This window comes from Canis lupus, chromosome 15 (assembly GCF_048164855.1).
Source record: "Canis lupus baileyi chromosome 15, mCanLup2.hap1, whole genome shotgun sequence".
NCBI lineage: Eukaryota > Metazoa > Chordata > Mammalia > Carnivora > Canidae > Canis > Canis lupus.
In genome coordinates, this window is record NC_132852.1 from 39,588,681 (window position 1) to 39,603,951 (window position 15,271).

The 15,271-nt window shown below is 43.1% G+C and overlaps 1 protein-coding gene across 5 annotated transcripts in view; it reads right to left on the reverse strand.

The window, feature by feature from the left end:
- Positions 1-15,271, reverse strand: part of SH2D4A (SH2 domain containing 4A) — a 71,367-nt gene that overhangs the window by 18,906 nt on the left and 37,190 nt on the right. For all 5 annotated transcript variants that reach the window (XM_072776753.1, XM_072776750.1, XM_072776751.1 and 2 more), the window contains 3 exons: positions 11,089-11,200; positions 9,213-9,423; positions 6,321-6,451 (listed from right to left, as the gene is read on the reverse strand). In XM_072776753.1, the coding sequence (XP_072632854.1) occupies positions 6,321-6,451; positions 9,213-9,423; positions 11,089-11,200 (454 nt within the window). The remainder of the gene's footprint in view (positions 1-6,320; positions 6,452-9,212; positions 9,424-11,088; positions 11,201-15,271) is intronic.

The following is a 15,271-nucleotide window of genomic DNA, read 5'->3' on the forward strand; positions in this document are numbered from 1 at the left end:
AGAGCTGGAAGGCTGGCCGCTGCCAGTGTGGTTTTTCCTCCTGGTATCACCGTGTGCCTGGGACGGAGTGGAGCCTCCAGGGGAACAGCGGCCTCACAGGATAAACAGCTCCCACTGAGCCATGCACCTGGCAGGGGGCGGGCAGCTCCCCCAGGTACACACACCTGAGAATCAGCACAGCAGGCCCCTCTCCCAGAAGACCAGCTAGAAGGGCAGGAAAGAGCAAGTTCTTGATGGAGCAGCGCTGGAAAGCTCCAGGGGAAGATGAGGGATTTACAGTATATAAAACCAGAGGATACCCCCCCCCTTTTTTAACTTTTCCTTCCTTTTTCCAGTACAACTCGTTTTTAGCCACTCTGCACTGAGCAAAATGACTAGAAAGAAGAACTCACCACAAAAGAATCAAAAACAGTACTCTCTGCCACAGAGTTACAGAATTTGGATTACAATTTGATGTCAGAAAGCCAATTCAGAAGCACAATTTTAAAGCTACTGGTGGCTCTGGAAAAAAAGCATAAAGGATTCAAGAGACTTCATGACTGCAGAATTTAGATCTAATCAGGCTGAAATTAAAAATCAATTAAATGAGATGTAATCCAAACTGAAGGTCTTAACGATGAGGGTTAATGAGGTAGAAGAATGAGTGAGTGACATAAAAGACAAGTTGATAGCAAGGAAGGAAGCTGAGGAAAAAAGAGACAAACAAAAGACCATGAGGAAAGGTTAAGGGAAATAAACAAGCGCCTCAGGGAAAAATCTACCTTTAATTGGGATTCCAGAGGACTCTGAGAGGGACAGAGGACCAGAAAGCATATTTGAACAAATCATAGCTGAGAACGTCCGTAATTTGGCGAAGGAAACAGGCATTCAGATCCAGGAGATAGAGAGATACCCACCTAAAATCAATAAAAACTGTTCAACAACGCGACATTCAATAGTGAAACTTGCAAATTCCAAAGATAAAGAGAAAATCCTTAAAGCAGCAAGAGACAAGAGATCCCTAACTTATATGGGGAGAAATATTAGATTAAAAGCAGACCTCTCCACAGAGACCTGGCAGGCCAGAAAGGGCTGGCAGGATATATTCAGGGTCCTAAATGAGAAGAACCTGCAGCCAAGAATACTTTATCCAGCAAGGCTCTCATTCAGAATAGAAGGAGAGATAAAGAGCTTCCAAGATAGGCAGAAACCAAAAGAATATGTGACCATCAAACCAGCTCTGCAAGAAATATTAAGGGGGACTCTGTAAAAGAAAGAGAAAGTCCAAGGAAACAATCCACAAAAACAGGGACTGAATAGGTATTAGGATGACACTAAATGCATATCTTTCAATAGTAACTCTGAACATTAATGGGCTTAATGATCCCATCAAAAGATGCAGGGTTTCAGACTGGATAAAAAAGCAAGGCCCATCTATTTGCTGTCCACCAGAGACTCATTTTAGACCTAAGGACACCTACAGCCTGAAAATGAAAGGTTGGAGAACCATTTGCAAATGGTCTTCAAAAGAAAGCTGGGGTAGCAATCCTCATATCAGATAAATTATTGTTTATCCCAAAGACTGTAGCAAGAGATGAAGAGGGACACTATATCATACTTAAAGAATCTATCCAACAAGAAGACCTAACAATCATGAATATTTATGCCCCTAATGTGGGAGCTGCCAAGTATATCAATCAATTAATAACCAAGGTAAGGACATACTTAGATAATAATACACTAATACTGGGAGACTTCAACACGGCACTTTCTGCAAATGACATATATTCTAAGCGCAACATCTCCAAAGAAACAAGAGCTTTAGGGCAGCCCGGTGGGGGGGTGGGGGCGGGGCTCAGCGGTCTAGCACCGCCTTCAGCCCAGGGCCTGATCCTACAGACCTGGGATCGAGTCCTGCTTCGGGCTCCCTGTATGGAGCCTGCTTCTCCCTCTGCCTGTGTCTCTGTCTCTCTGTCTCTCATGAATAAATAAATAAAACTCTTTAAAAAAAAAAGAAACAAGAGCTTTAAATGATACACTGGACCAGATGGATTTCACAGACATTTACAGAACTGTACATCCAAATGCAACTGAATACACATTCTTCTCAAGTGCACATGGAATTTTCTCCAGAATAGACCACATACTGGGTCACAAATCTGGTCTCAACCGATACCAAAAGATTGGGATTGTCCCCTGCATATTTTCAGACCATTATGCTTTGAAACTTGAACTTGGGACACCTGGGTGGCTCAGCTGTTGTGTGCCTGCCTTTGGCCCAGGGTGTGATCCTGGAGTCCCAGGATCGAATCCCACGTTGGGCTCCTGCATGGTGCCTGCCTCTCTCTGCCTATGTCTCTGCTGCTCTCTCTCTCTCTCTCTCTCTCTCTCTCCTGTCTCTCATAAATAAATAAAAATTAAAAAAAAAGAAAGAAACTTGAACTTAATCAAAAAAGAAATTTGGAAGAAACTCAAACACATGGAGGTTAAAGAGCATCCTACTAATAGATGAAAGGGTCAACCAGGAAATTAAAGAAGAATTAAAAAGATTCATGGAAACTAATGAGAATGAAGATACAACCATTCAAAATCTTTGGGATACAGCAAAAAGAGTCCTAAGAGGGAAATACATTACAATACAAGTCTCCCTCAAAAAATTGGAAAAAAACTCAAGTACACAAGCTAAACTTGCACCTAAAGGAACTGGAGAAAGAATAGCAAATAAAACCTACATCAAGCAGAAGAAGAGAGTTAATAAAGATTCGAACAGAGCTCAATGAAATAGAGACCAGAAAGACTGAACAGATCAACAAAACCAGGAGTTGGTTCTTTGAAAGAATTAATAAGATAGATAAACCATTAGCCAGCCTTATTAAAAACAAAATAGAAAAGACTCTAAGTAATAAAACCAAGAATGAAAAAGGAGAGATCACAACCAATATCAAGGAAATACAAATGATTTTAAAAAATATTATGAGCAGTTATATGCCAATAAATTAGGCAATCTAGAAGAAATGGATGCATTTCTGGAAAACCACAAACTACCAAAAGTGGAACAGGAAGAAATAGAAAACCTGAACAGGCCTATAACCAGGGAGGAAATTGAAGCAGTCATCAAAAACCTCCCAAGACTCAAAAGTCCAGGGCCAGATTGCTTCCCAGGGGAATTCTATTAAACGTTTAAAGAAGAAACAATACCTATTCTACTAAAGCTGTTCCAAAAATAGAAAGGGATGGAATACTTCCAAACTCATTCTATGAGGCCAGCATCACCTTAATTCCAAAACCAGACAAAGACCCCACCAAAAAGGAGAATTATAGACCAATATCGCTGATGAACAGAGATGCAAAAATTCTCAACAAGATACTAGCCAATAGGATCTGATAGTACATTAAGAAGATTATTCACCATGACCAAGTGGGATTTATCCCTGGGATGCAAGGCTGGTTCAACACTGGTAAAGCAATCAATGTGATAGATCATATCAACAAGAGAAAAACCAAGAACCATATGATCCTCTCAATAATGCAGAGAAAGCATTTGACAAAATACAGCATCCATTCCTGATCAAAACTCTTCAGAGTGTAGGGATAGAGGGAACATTCCTCAACATCTTAAAAGCCATCTACGAAAAGCCCACAGTAAATATCATTATCAATGGGGAAACACCGGGAACCTTTCCCCTAAGATCGGGACCACGACAGGAATGTCCACTCACCACTGCTATTCAACATAATATTAGAAGTCCTAGCCTCAGCAATCAGGCAACAAAAAGAAATAAAAGGCATTCAAATTCGCAAAGAAGAAGTCAAACTCTCCGTCTTTGCAGATGACATGATACTGTACCTAGAAAACCCAAAAGACTCCACCCCAAGATTGCTAGAACTCATACAGCAATTTGGTAGCGTGGCAGGATACAAAATCAATGCCCAGAAATCAGAGGCTTTTCTATACACTAACAATGAGACTGAAGAAAGAGAAATTAAGGAGACAATCCCATTTACAAGTGCACCCAAAAGCATAAGATACCTAGGAATAAACCTAACCAAAGAGGTAAAGGATCTATACCCTAAAAACTACAGAACACTTCTGAAAGAAATTGAGGAAGACACAAAGAGATGGAAAAACATTCCATGCTCATGGGTTGAAGAATTAATATTGTGAAAATGTCAATGCTACCCAGGGCAATTTACACATTTAATGCTATCCCTATCAAAATACCATGGACTTTCTTCATAGAGTTGGAACAAATCATCTTAAGATTTGTGTGGAATCAGAAAAGACCCTGAATAGCCAGGGGAATATTGAAAAAGAAAACCATAGCTGGGGGCATCACAATGCCAGACTTCAAACTGTATTACAAAGCTGTGGTCATCAAGACAGTGTGGTACTGGCACAAAAACAGACACATAGATCAATGGAACAGAATAGAGAACCCAGAAATGAGCCCTCAACTCTATGGTCAACTAATATTCAACAAAGCAGGAAAGACTATCCACTGGAAAAAGGATAGTCTCTTCAATAAATGGTGGTGGGAAAATTGTACAGCCACGTGCAGAAGAATGAAACTGGACCATTCTCTTACACCATACACAAAGATACACTCAAAATGGATGAAAGATCAAATTGTGAGACAAGATTCCATCAAAATCCTAGAGGAGAACTCAGGCAACACCCTTTTTGAACTTGGCCACAGCAACTTCTTGCAAGATACATCCATGAAGGCAAGGGAAACAAAAGCAAAAATGAATTCTTGGGACTTCATCAAGATAAAAAGCTTCTGCACAGCAAAAGAAACAGTCAACAAAACTAAAAGACAACCTACAAAATGGGAGAAGATATTTGCAAATGACCTATCAGATAAAGGGCTAGTATCCAAGATCTATAACGAACTTATTAAACTCAACAGCAAAGAAACAATCCAATCATGAAATATGCAAAAGACATGAACAGAAATTTCACAGAGGAAGACATACACATGGCCAATAAGCACATGAGAAAATGCTCTGCATCACTTGCCATCAGGGAAATACAAATCAAAAGCACAATGAGACACCACCTCACACCAGTGAGAATGGGGAAAATTAATAAGATAGGGAACAACAATGTGGGAGAGGATGAGGAGAAAGGGGAACCCTGTTGCTCTGTTGGTGGGAATGTAAACTGGTACTGCCACTCTGGAAAATGGTGTGGAGGTTCCTCAAAGAGTTACAAATAGAACTACTCAGTGACCCAGCATTGCACTGCTGGGGATTTACCCCAAAGATACAGATGCATTGAAAAACTGAGACACCTGCACCCCAATGTTTATAGCAGCAATGTCCACAATAGTCAAACTGTGGAAGGAGCCTTGGTGTCCATTGAAAGATGAATGGATAAAGAAGATGTGGTCTTTGTATACAATGGAATATTACTCAGCCATTAGAAATGACAGATACCCACCATTTGCTTCAATGTGGATGGAACTAGAGAGTATTATGCTAAGTGAAGTAAGTCAATCGGAGAAGGACAAACACTATATGGTCTCATTCATTTGGGGAATATAAAAAAATAGCGAGAGGGAATAAAGGGGAAAGGAGATAAAATGAGTGGGAAATATCAGTGAGGGTGACAAACATGAGAGACTCCTAACTCTGGGCTTCGAAAAAGGGGTGGCGGAAAGGGAGGTGGGATAGGGATTGGGGTGACTGAGTGATGGGCACTGACAGGGGCACTTGACGGGGTGAGCACTGGGTGTTATGTTATATGTTGCCAAATCAAACTCCAATAAAAAATATACAAAAAAAGTAACAGAATTTTCAGGTTAAAAATCATAAAGTTCAACTCCTTCATTTAATAGTGAGGAAAATGCAGCTCAGATAACTTGACTTGCTACAGAGAAAGCTGATTTGCTCAGTCATTCACCTGTCAATGGAGAGCTGATGTTTTGACTGCTCACCAGATGCTCTGCACATCATATACAAGGGCATGTATGACTCTCTTCCAGTGGATGGTGGATGGTGGATGAAAGGCATTGCTGTTTGAAGGAAATCACAATCCAGTGCCCTAGTAGAGATGCATAGGAGGCACTGCTTTCCCCACCCACCCAGTGGTGTTTTATTTGTGGTGACAAATTACCTATACATGCAGAGACTACAACTGCTCACTGTTTTCAAATTTCATCATGAGCTAGCAACTCACTGAGAAACCTTTGAAAAACTGCTTTGTGAAAATAATTTCAAAGATTCTTTTTGGGCAGCACAAGTAAAAGGAAGCCTTTCTTCCTTCTGCCCTCTTGGTGGGCAAGCATAGCACCCTCCAGCGTCAGATGAGGTTCCTTCAAAGGAACCCATGTACTCACCGTGGAACCAGGGCGCTATAGTGTCTGAGGCCTTCTGGTAGCCTGCTCGCAGAGGTAGCTGCTCCTCTTTGAACCACCGAATGATGTCCTCCTGGGAAGAGCTCGATGCCGTCCTTGTCACTCCCTGGGTTCTGTTATTCAGAAAACGTTTTTTTCAAGTTAGATTTAACTAATTTGAAAACAATGCCTTCGAAAATCATATTTATCCTGTATATATAGATCATGTATAAGAGGAAAGAGCATCCTATATGTCTGAACATCGGATTACATGGGCTGGGCTAATGGGAAGTTGGATCTCTAATTACTGCCATTATACAACTAAGTCCTCAAGGGCTGCTCAAAAAAAATAGGAAGGAACATATATCTGTCACCTTGTCCTTCCAGTCCTATCGGACTAGTCATGGGTATGAGCTACTGCTGTTAATACATAGATATTAATTCATTTTTAATATGAATTAAAGGTCCATTAACTTCCAATTAAAATTTGAGAAAATAACTATTAAAAAGTGAAATACACCCCCAGCACTATTTTCCTTGGGAACATGCTCTCACAAACCAAAGAAATGCAAAAAAATAATTTTCTTTAACAGTTTCAGTATTAAACTTTCTCTTTTGTTTCCAACTCCCTGACTTGCTTTCTTCCTCCTGTACTTCGAAGAGGTTTGGTTCTGCTTAAAGACAGTCTCAGAAATATAAAGTCAAAGAAAGAAGAGTGTTTGAAGATTGGTAAGAAAAAGATACAAGTGGCAGAATCATCTTGAAATATATTCAGTAGCAGAACTTAAGTTCTGGGATGTAAGTCAATTTCCATCACAAAAAGTAACTTTGCAATGTAATAAACATATTTCCAAGTCTCTCACAACAGCCTACTCATTTTGAGCAGAATTCAGTGTAAAAACGATGAGTTTGGATGAACTTCTGGGATGCCTGTCATGTAAATTAACTTATGGCTCTTTCTGCATTTTATGGTAACACACGTCTCCACGAATTGCATGTGACATGTATTTCAGATGTACATGTATGCATGCACGCATCCAGTTACATACTACATAGCATTTTGGAGAAGATAGCCTATACTGGGGAAACCAGATACTGCACGCACGTGAGATTACACGATGAGTGCTGTTACCAGCTTTCAAATTAGGTTCTTTTTCTTTGGGAAGTCTTTGGAGGTTAAGCAAAAACTCTAAGGACAGCCAATCTCTGTCTTTTCTCAGCCTGGCTCCTCGCTGACGTGATGTGATGTGGTCCCAGCCCCCAAACCATCCTGTGTGGCTGCCTCACAAGAAGCATTTCGTGCAAGTCTGTGAAGTTGGAAAAACAGCTCAGTGAGCACAGCTCAAAAGAAGAACGGCTCTTATTAAAGGCCACCTTCCTGCTGTCCATCACATACCCAGGGCACGAACAGTACCGTGGGCCAGGGCACACTATGAATGACTATGAATGACAGTCACACCCTTGGAAGAACTGGGAGGGCAGGGGTGGGTACACACGCAGCCCTGCGGGGGGTGGACGACACCCTGACCAGCTGGGAGCACTCGAGAGGGCCCTGAGCACGGATTCACACTTTTGTGACTTGGCCACAAAATGGCCAGGATCCCAGTTTTTTTTTTTTTATTACTTTTCTTGGGTTTTTGTACATAAGAAAAAAAAAATCATTCTCCACACTGTCCCCGTATAGAACATGATCTTCTGGTCCTGGTACCCACATCCAAAAATGGAACCTTTCAGTTGAGTAAGTAGAAATCATTGTCATAGAAAAAACCTCTACCTTCCTGTTTCCTCTGAGGTCATAATCCCCGTTAGGAAAAGCCTTGAAGATCACTACTGACTCCAAGCAAAGAGAGATTTATTTGCTTTAAATTTCTCCATACTTGCAACAGAGAAGTCTTTCTGCTTTTTATTTCATAAGGTGAGACTTGAGACAGTTCTGTTTCATTCAATTGCTATTTGATTTCTCTGGTATGTAAATACTGTCTTTCTGCGTATTAGAATATGAAAACAATCATATGATATCCAGGAGACAATAATTTTATAATCAGTTAACTAACACAAGGGAAAGGGGGTTTCTGCTATGATGTCATCGTTATTTTTCTTCAGGGATTTTACAGAACAAACTGTTCTACGCAATTTTCTACAGCCTAGGGGGCAAAGGCACCATCGTGACCAAAACAGTACTCATTCCAAAGAGGAACAGTTCCAGATTCTCAGTGTAGGAGCTCGACTCTGTAGCCCGAAAGGAGGGACCAAACCTTTAACCCGGGGGAAGGAGAACGACTCTATGATGCCCTGAACCGCAGCAAGCCCCGCTTCCTGCTTTGGCACCGCGCGGGCTAAGGGTGATGCTGAGTCCTGACCGAAACCCATTCTGCTTCCCCCTCAGTGGCCACCGTAGGGAGCTGATGGGGGGCCGGTGGGGCGCGGGTGGGGGCGCTGGTGGGAGCGCTGGTGCGGGGCTGGTGCGGGGCTGGTGCGGGGCCAGTGGGGGCACTGGTGGGGCGCCGGTGTGGGCGCTGGTGGGGGCGCTGTTGTGGGCACTGGTGCGGGGCTGGCGGGGTGCCGGTGGGGGCGCTGGTGGGGGACTGGTGGGGGCGCTGGTGGGGGTGCTGGTGGGCTGGTGAGGCGCTGGTGGGGGACTGGTGGGGGCGCTGGTGGGGCGCGGAGGCACCAACTCCGTGTTCATCCTTAATCACTGTCTATCTTAATTATGACAACGGTGGGTATTTTCCAGACTACAAGGGGGTGCATCCGGCGCGGGGACCTTGGGGCGACTGGCTAAGTGGAGGAGAGCTGGGCTCCGCGCTGCGGCCGCGCCCCCCCGCCCCCACCCCCACCCCCACCCCGGCAGCCTGCCCTTTGCCTGCGCTGCAAGCCGTCTCTGTGGCTTCCTACCTGAGAGGCTGCCGAGGGGACCCCGCTGGGTGCAGGAACTGCGGCTTGGGTGGAAGGGGGGGTCTCCTGGGTCTCTGCGGAGCAGCTGGGGCGCCGTGCTGCCCCCCTCCGCTCCCTACCCTGTCCGCCGCCAGGGACAGCCTCTTGTAGTCCTCCCGCGCCTGTTTCGCCAAAGAGCGTCTCTTCTCGTCAGCTGCTTTGGATTTTCGCACTAGGAAAACGGGGATTTGAGAAGAAGATGGTGAGAAGGATCTGCTGGTGAAGGGAGCAGTCCCTCAGGAGATGCTGTCACCTGCTGATAACAGACCGTCGCTGTCATCACCTCCGGCTCACACAGCTCGGGCCTGTGCAGCCACAACTGCCCAGCCTGCCGCACAATCCCTGTCTTTCTAAGGGTGGCGGTGGCAGTGGGGTGGTGGTGGCAATGGCAGTGGGGGGAGGGCTTCCTAAGGGGGAGAAGGAGGATGAGGAAGGGAGAACCACCTGTTGGACAATTTCCTGCACTTGGCAAGACCAAGGGATGAGTCATAGCCCGAGTGCGAATTCCAACTGGCCCAGAGCCTTTGACCAAGAGGTGATGTCACATCCCTGACGCCCTCAGCTCGAGTCACTAGCGGAGACCAGCTGTCGGCAGCTCCTGGTGCAGTCGCTCATGGCTGTGGACAGGGTGACAGGTGGGCCAGTCGTGCCAAAGATCACACTCAGAGCCCCCCCCAGAGCTGAGCCAACTGTGAACTGGCCTGCCAGGGAAACACTACAATGGTTCTCACGGCAATCAGAGAACGTGCTGGTACACATAAAAGCACCTCAAGGCCACCTTCTAATGTTGCTTTGTATAACAGAGGGCTTATTGTTTTGTTTTGTGTTTGTTTTAGCAACACGGCAGTAAAGGGCTATAATGCAGGATGTTAAGACTAATTTTTATTGAGTGTATTTGCGCTTCGGGCATTCTTGGTCAAGCCCTGTTAAGTCTCATTTCAAATAGATGCCAAAAATGTTCCATTACACTAGAATTTCACTGCATAGAAGTGATTGGATCTTGCAAATATTTTCATTTCACAAAAACTGTCCTGTTCATGGTGTTCACTAATGAAACTGAAGACAGGATGCTCCACATCCTGCAAACATTCTCACTCTCGTTCTCTCCCTTAACTGGCCCCAACGGATGACCCGGCTGGTAAAGCTCTTTCTGAGTCACCTGGAAACCCTACTGGTATTTCAAACCTGCATTGTCTCCTAGCATCCCTGAGTGCATTCTGCTCTGCTTTAGCCCACCCCACCTCCTCCTGAGGAGGGTCATCTCCAGCAGCGCTAACTCAAAAAGGAGTCAGGGTCAGGTCACAGGCATGGGACAGATGCTGATATATTCAATCGGTTATTCCTGGTTCTTCTCTTACAAAGTTAAGATGAGTTCGCTATGAAAATTTAGAAAAGTAAAGAATAACAAGAAGAATTAAAACAAATCTGAAATATCGTCTCTCCAAAAAAATTAACATGTTAATAACTTTCTAGTTCTTTTACTTCACATACCAAGGCATTTTAAAATAGGGGATGTTTTTCATACTATTTTAATTTTTTTTCTTCAAGTGAATAACAATTTATAAACATATCCTAAGGTCCTTAAACATTTCCAAAACATGGTTTTTCAGAGCTATATACCGTTCCATCAAACAGACTTACTATACCACAGCTGTGATGGCACAAAGACAATGGAGAAACTTCCTACTATTCAAGAAGTGACTCGTAAGCCTTTATGTAACAACTTGGTAATAATTCTCTCAACAACCATTTTAAGTGCTTCCTGGATTGATCATTTGTTAAGAGAAGGAATTGGCCTGGCGGGTCTAAGGTGTTACAGAGGCCTCTGGGTACTCACGAGACGCCTGCCACTCCGAATCTTCTTTCCAGCTTTTATAAATCTGCTTGGTTTTCTCCTCGTCTATTTGTTTTAGTTCTTCATCTTGTGTTTTCTTCATGGATTCTTTCTTCTGTTTAAAAGAAAAAATAAAAACCTGAAACAAACACTAGATTAACTCTGGCAGTTTTCTGTGAGGAGGGATTAGAGGCAGGGGAGGAGGTGGTGGGGGGAGGAGGAAGGGGGAGGTGGGAGGAGGGGGAGGAGGCAGAGGGGCCAGGGGCACCGAGGGGCCTAGTTTCTGTGTGACTCCCACTGGCCCCTGACTGGGCAGTTTGTTGTTGCAGGAAAAGCTTGGAGTCGGTGATACCTGAGGCTGACTCAGTCATGACCTAGCTATAGCACCTTAGGGACCATTACCAAACCTCTCTTAGGCTGCCTTTGCCTTAGCAGAATTAGAAAATTTAGAATGTTTCATAAGGTTATAGTGAGGGTTAAATAATATTTTAAAAGTATCTTCCATAGTATATGAAACACAGTGAGACTCAATAAATATCCATTTTTCTCAAACACAGTGATGTAGGAATGACTTAGAGGCAGATAGGGCTAGGCAGGGAATGATAAGGGAAAAGCCCCAGAGTCAGGCTCCTACCCATCCCAAGAAAACAGAGATAAAACAGTAAAAACATAAAAAAATAAACTTGGCTCCCTAACTCCAAAATGTTAGGGAGTCTCCCCCCTTTAATGGCTACTAAGTAATCACAGAAACATGTCATTAAGGTGTTATCGATAGTCCCTGCTCAAACCAAGACCACACAAGAATCTCAAGGCCGTGGGCTCCCTGACTAGGCTGCAGAAATCCCAGATGTAGAGAAATGTTATGGAGATGTTAACCTGAGAAAAGGGAACACCTTGTTTGGGCTCATGATATTCATAAAACCATCTTGTTTGTCACTCTGATGGTTACAAGTCCGCCATGTTTGTTCCGAAGAGCCACCCTGATAGTGACATGCAATGTACCAAGTCCCCTGGTAAGGTTCCTATAACAGACAGACCCTACAAACCCTCAGCAACCCTGTCAGGACCCCTCTCACTCCTAGAGCTTCCTCTGTATCTCTGGTTAATAAACATCTGTCGCTTTGCTGGCTCTGTTGTCCGCGCGAGAACCCAGCTCTCCCGTTTCAACAGCACTTACCAGGTTTCAGTTGAATTCCCTGAGGCAGTGTGTGAACACTGCAGTATCTGACCAGCTCCATAAAATAACAGTACATTTCTAGAGCAGTCTCAGCTGTATCTCCATGTGCCCTCAAACCAGTGTGTCTAAATATGTGGTGCTAGGGGCACCTGGGGGCTCAGTGGTTGGGCGTCTGCCTGCGGCTCAGGTCATGATTCCCAGGTCCTGGGATCCATTCCCACGGGCTCCCTGCGGGGAGCCGGCTGCTCCCTTTCCATCTACACTCCCAACCCCTGTTTGCCTGTTTGTCCTCTCTCTCTCTCTCTCTCTCTCTCTCTCAAAATAAATAAAATCTTTTTTAAAAATTATCTTAAAATGTGGTACTTACACATTTTTGATGACCCAAAAAGGAATATTTTGTTTACTATATATATAATATATATATATATATATATATTTTTTACTAAACATCCTCTTTGAGAAAATATAAAATAAGAAACACAAGTCCTCCTTTAAAAGGAAATATGCTTTTTTTATTGTAAAACATACATAACATAAAAATTACTGTGTTAGCCATTTTGAAGTGAACAGCTCCGTGGCATTAAAGGAACTAGTTTTTAACTAAAGAGAAACACACACCAGATCACTTAGACCTAAAAAGTACTTTGTTGGGCAGCCCAGGTGGCTCAGCGGTTTAGCACCGCCTTCAGTCCAGGTCATGATCCTGGAGACCCGGTATCAAGTACCATGTTGGGCTTCCTGCATGGAGCCTGCTTCTCCCTCTGCCTGTCTCTGCCTCTCTCTCTCTCTGTGTCTCTCATGAATAAATAAATAAAATCTTTTTTTAAAAAAAGTACTTTGTTTATTTGGGTACTGCCTTTTGAGTGCTTATTAGAAAACAGAATTTAGCACTTGGTGAACTAAATAAAAGCCTTGGTCACCTCGATAAACAAGCTAAGAGGTTGTATAAAAGCCTGACTGACCATGCTTCGCTCTCCATCCTAAAAATGACAGTTTTTTTTTCTTTTATGTTTTCCCATAGTAAAAGACACTAAAGACACTCTTTCTGTTAAACTATTTCACCTCAACTAAAATATAAACCTTGATGTTGGGAAACTTGTTTTCAACCATTGTGGGAAGTCATAAATCACAGTTAATGTAAAAGCTGATAATTCATACACTGTATTTCATTTCAGATGTAACTGAACTTTTGTGTTCTTATTATTTTCAACTTTTGTGTATTTTTTTTCTTACTTTCTTTTTCTGCCTAGAGCTAAGCCCTCTTGGTTTACAATATTACAAAAACTAAAAAAACAGTTTTTGGTGTTTTAAGTGACTGTTAAAATTTGCTGTCACCTAACTGAAGCCATTTATAAACCTGAAATACATAAAAAGTACTGCTAGCAATTTCTAAGTTTAAACATAAAAAAACTTAAAAGTGGAACTTTGTTCAACTTCCACATGAATATTTTAAAATGATTTAAAATGATTAGAATAGAGCTATAACATTAAACCATGACAGCATGAATATTGTTGCTTAGGAAAAGCAAAAAGTTTACAAAGTGACTCCACTGAAGGAGAAATATTCAGTACCTAATAATGTAGGTGGTATGTGGTTGATGACAATCAAATGTTGGGGAGTGCTACAGCAAGTAAATCATATTCCTTTTTAACCTGCAGTATCATTCTGTATGGGGAACAGAAGGAAAGAAAACAAATTAACGAGTTTCACAGAGTAATGGATGAGATGAGCCCTGACAACTACATTTATTCCAAGAAGCTGGAAAACTTAAGGACTTTGTCATGAGTTTCTCTAAGAATTCCTCCAGAAAATTTACTTTGAACAAAATCTTTACAGATTGGTCTTTACATCCGCTGCTTAGGAAACCAAACCACCAATTCCTTTTTAGAAATGTTTGCAGGAAGCATGTAGGTCCAGGATGGTATGGTGAGCTAAGCATGGGAAAGTCAGGTGAGGGGTTGAAGGAGCAGCAAAGCTGAGGATGGACCCTGGTCCAAACAGCCACTGACTGAGGTTTAAACACAGGGATGGGTAGTTTGATGTCAAAACATCTCCCACAGAAAGCCTCCCATCCCAGCCTGTAATAGAAATAGTTCTCTCCAGTTTCCTCATTAGATCCTCTCCACTGCCTACAAAATTGGAAGGCTCTGTTTTATTCTTTGTTCTATAGAGAAGATGGGTGAGTGATCTATCTGTTCATCCATTCTCTTGAGTTCCCATATAATATTTTTTTAAGATTTTGTTTATTGATTGATGAGACACACAGAGAGGCAGACACACAGGCAGAGGGAGAAGCAGGCTCCCTAAGGGGAGCCCAAAGCATGACTTGATCCCAGGACCCCGGGATCACAACCCGAGCCAAAGGCAGACACTCAACCACTGAGTCACCCAGGCGTCCCTATAATTTCTTAAGTTAGAAAAGAAATGCATTGGTCCATGGCTATGGCCATTCTCCTGAGAGAGTGTAAAGACAGATGAAAATCTGCCTATCTCATAACTAAAAATGCTTGATAACCACTGGTCTAGTCTACCCCCCTTATTTTGGAGACAAAAAAGCCCAGGTCCTCTTCTCTTTTCCATCAAGACTCACTCTCTAGATGATCTCATCTTTCATCATGGCTTGACAGAACACCAAGATCCCAGGGTCTCCATGATTTCTCAGCCCTAGTCTCCCTTCTCTTTCACTGACATCTCTGCCATTCCCTGACCATGTCCAGCGAGCCTTCATACTTGCTGTTGCCTCTGCCTGGAACATAATTTCCCCTTGCGATCCGCATAGCTCCCTCCCTCATTCCTTCAGGTCTCTACTCTGATAGTGCCTTCTCAGAGTAGCCTTCTCTGACCACCTCTATAAAAAGCCAATTCCCAACGTCCCAGCATTCCTCAGCTCCTTCATCCTGCACTATTTTTCTCCACAGAGCTTATGATCATCTGACTTCATAGATGTGTTTGTTGTCTGTCTCCCTCATTGAATACAGGCTTCCTGAGGGCAGGGATTTTATGCTTTG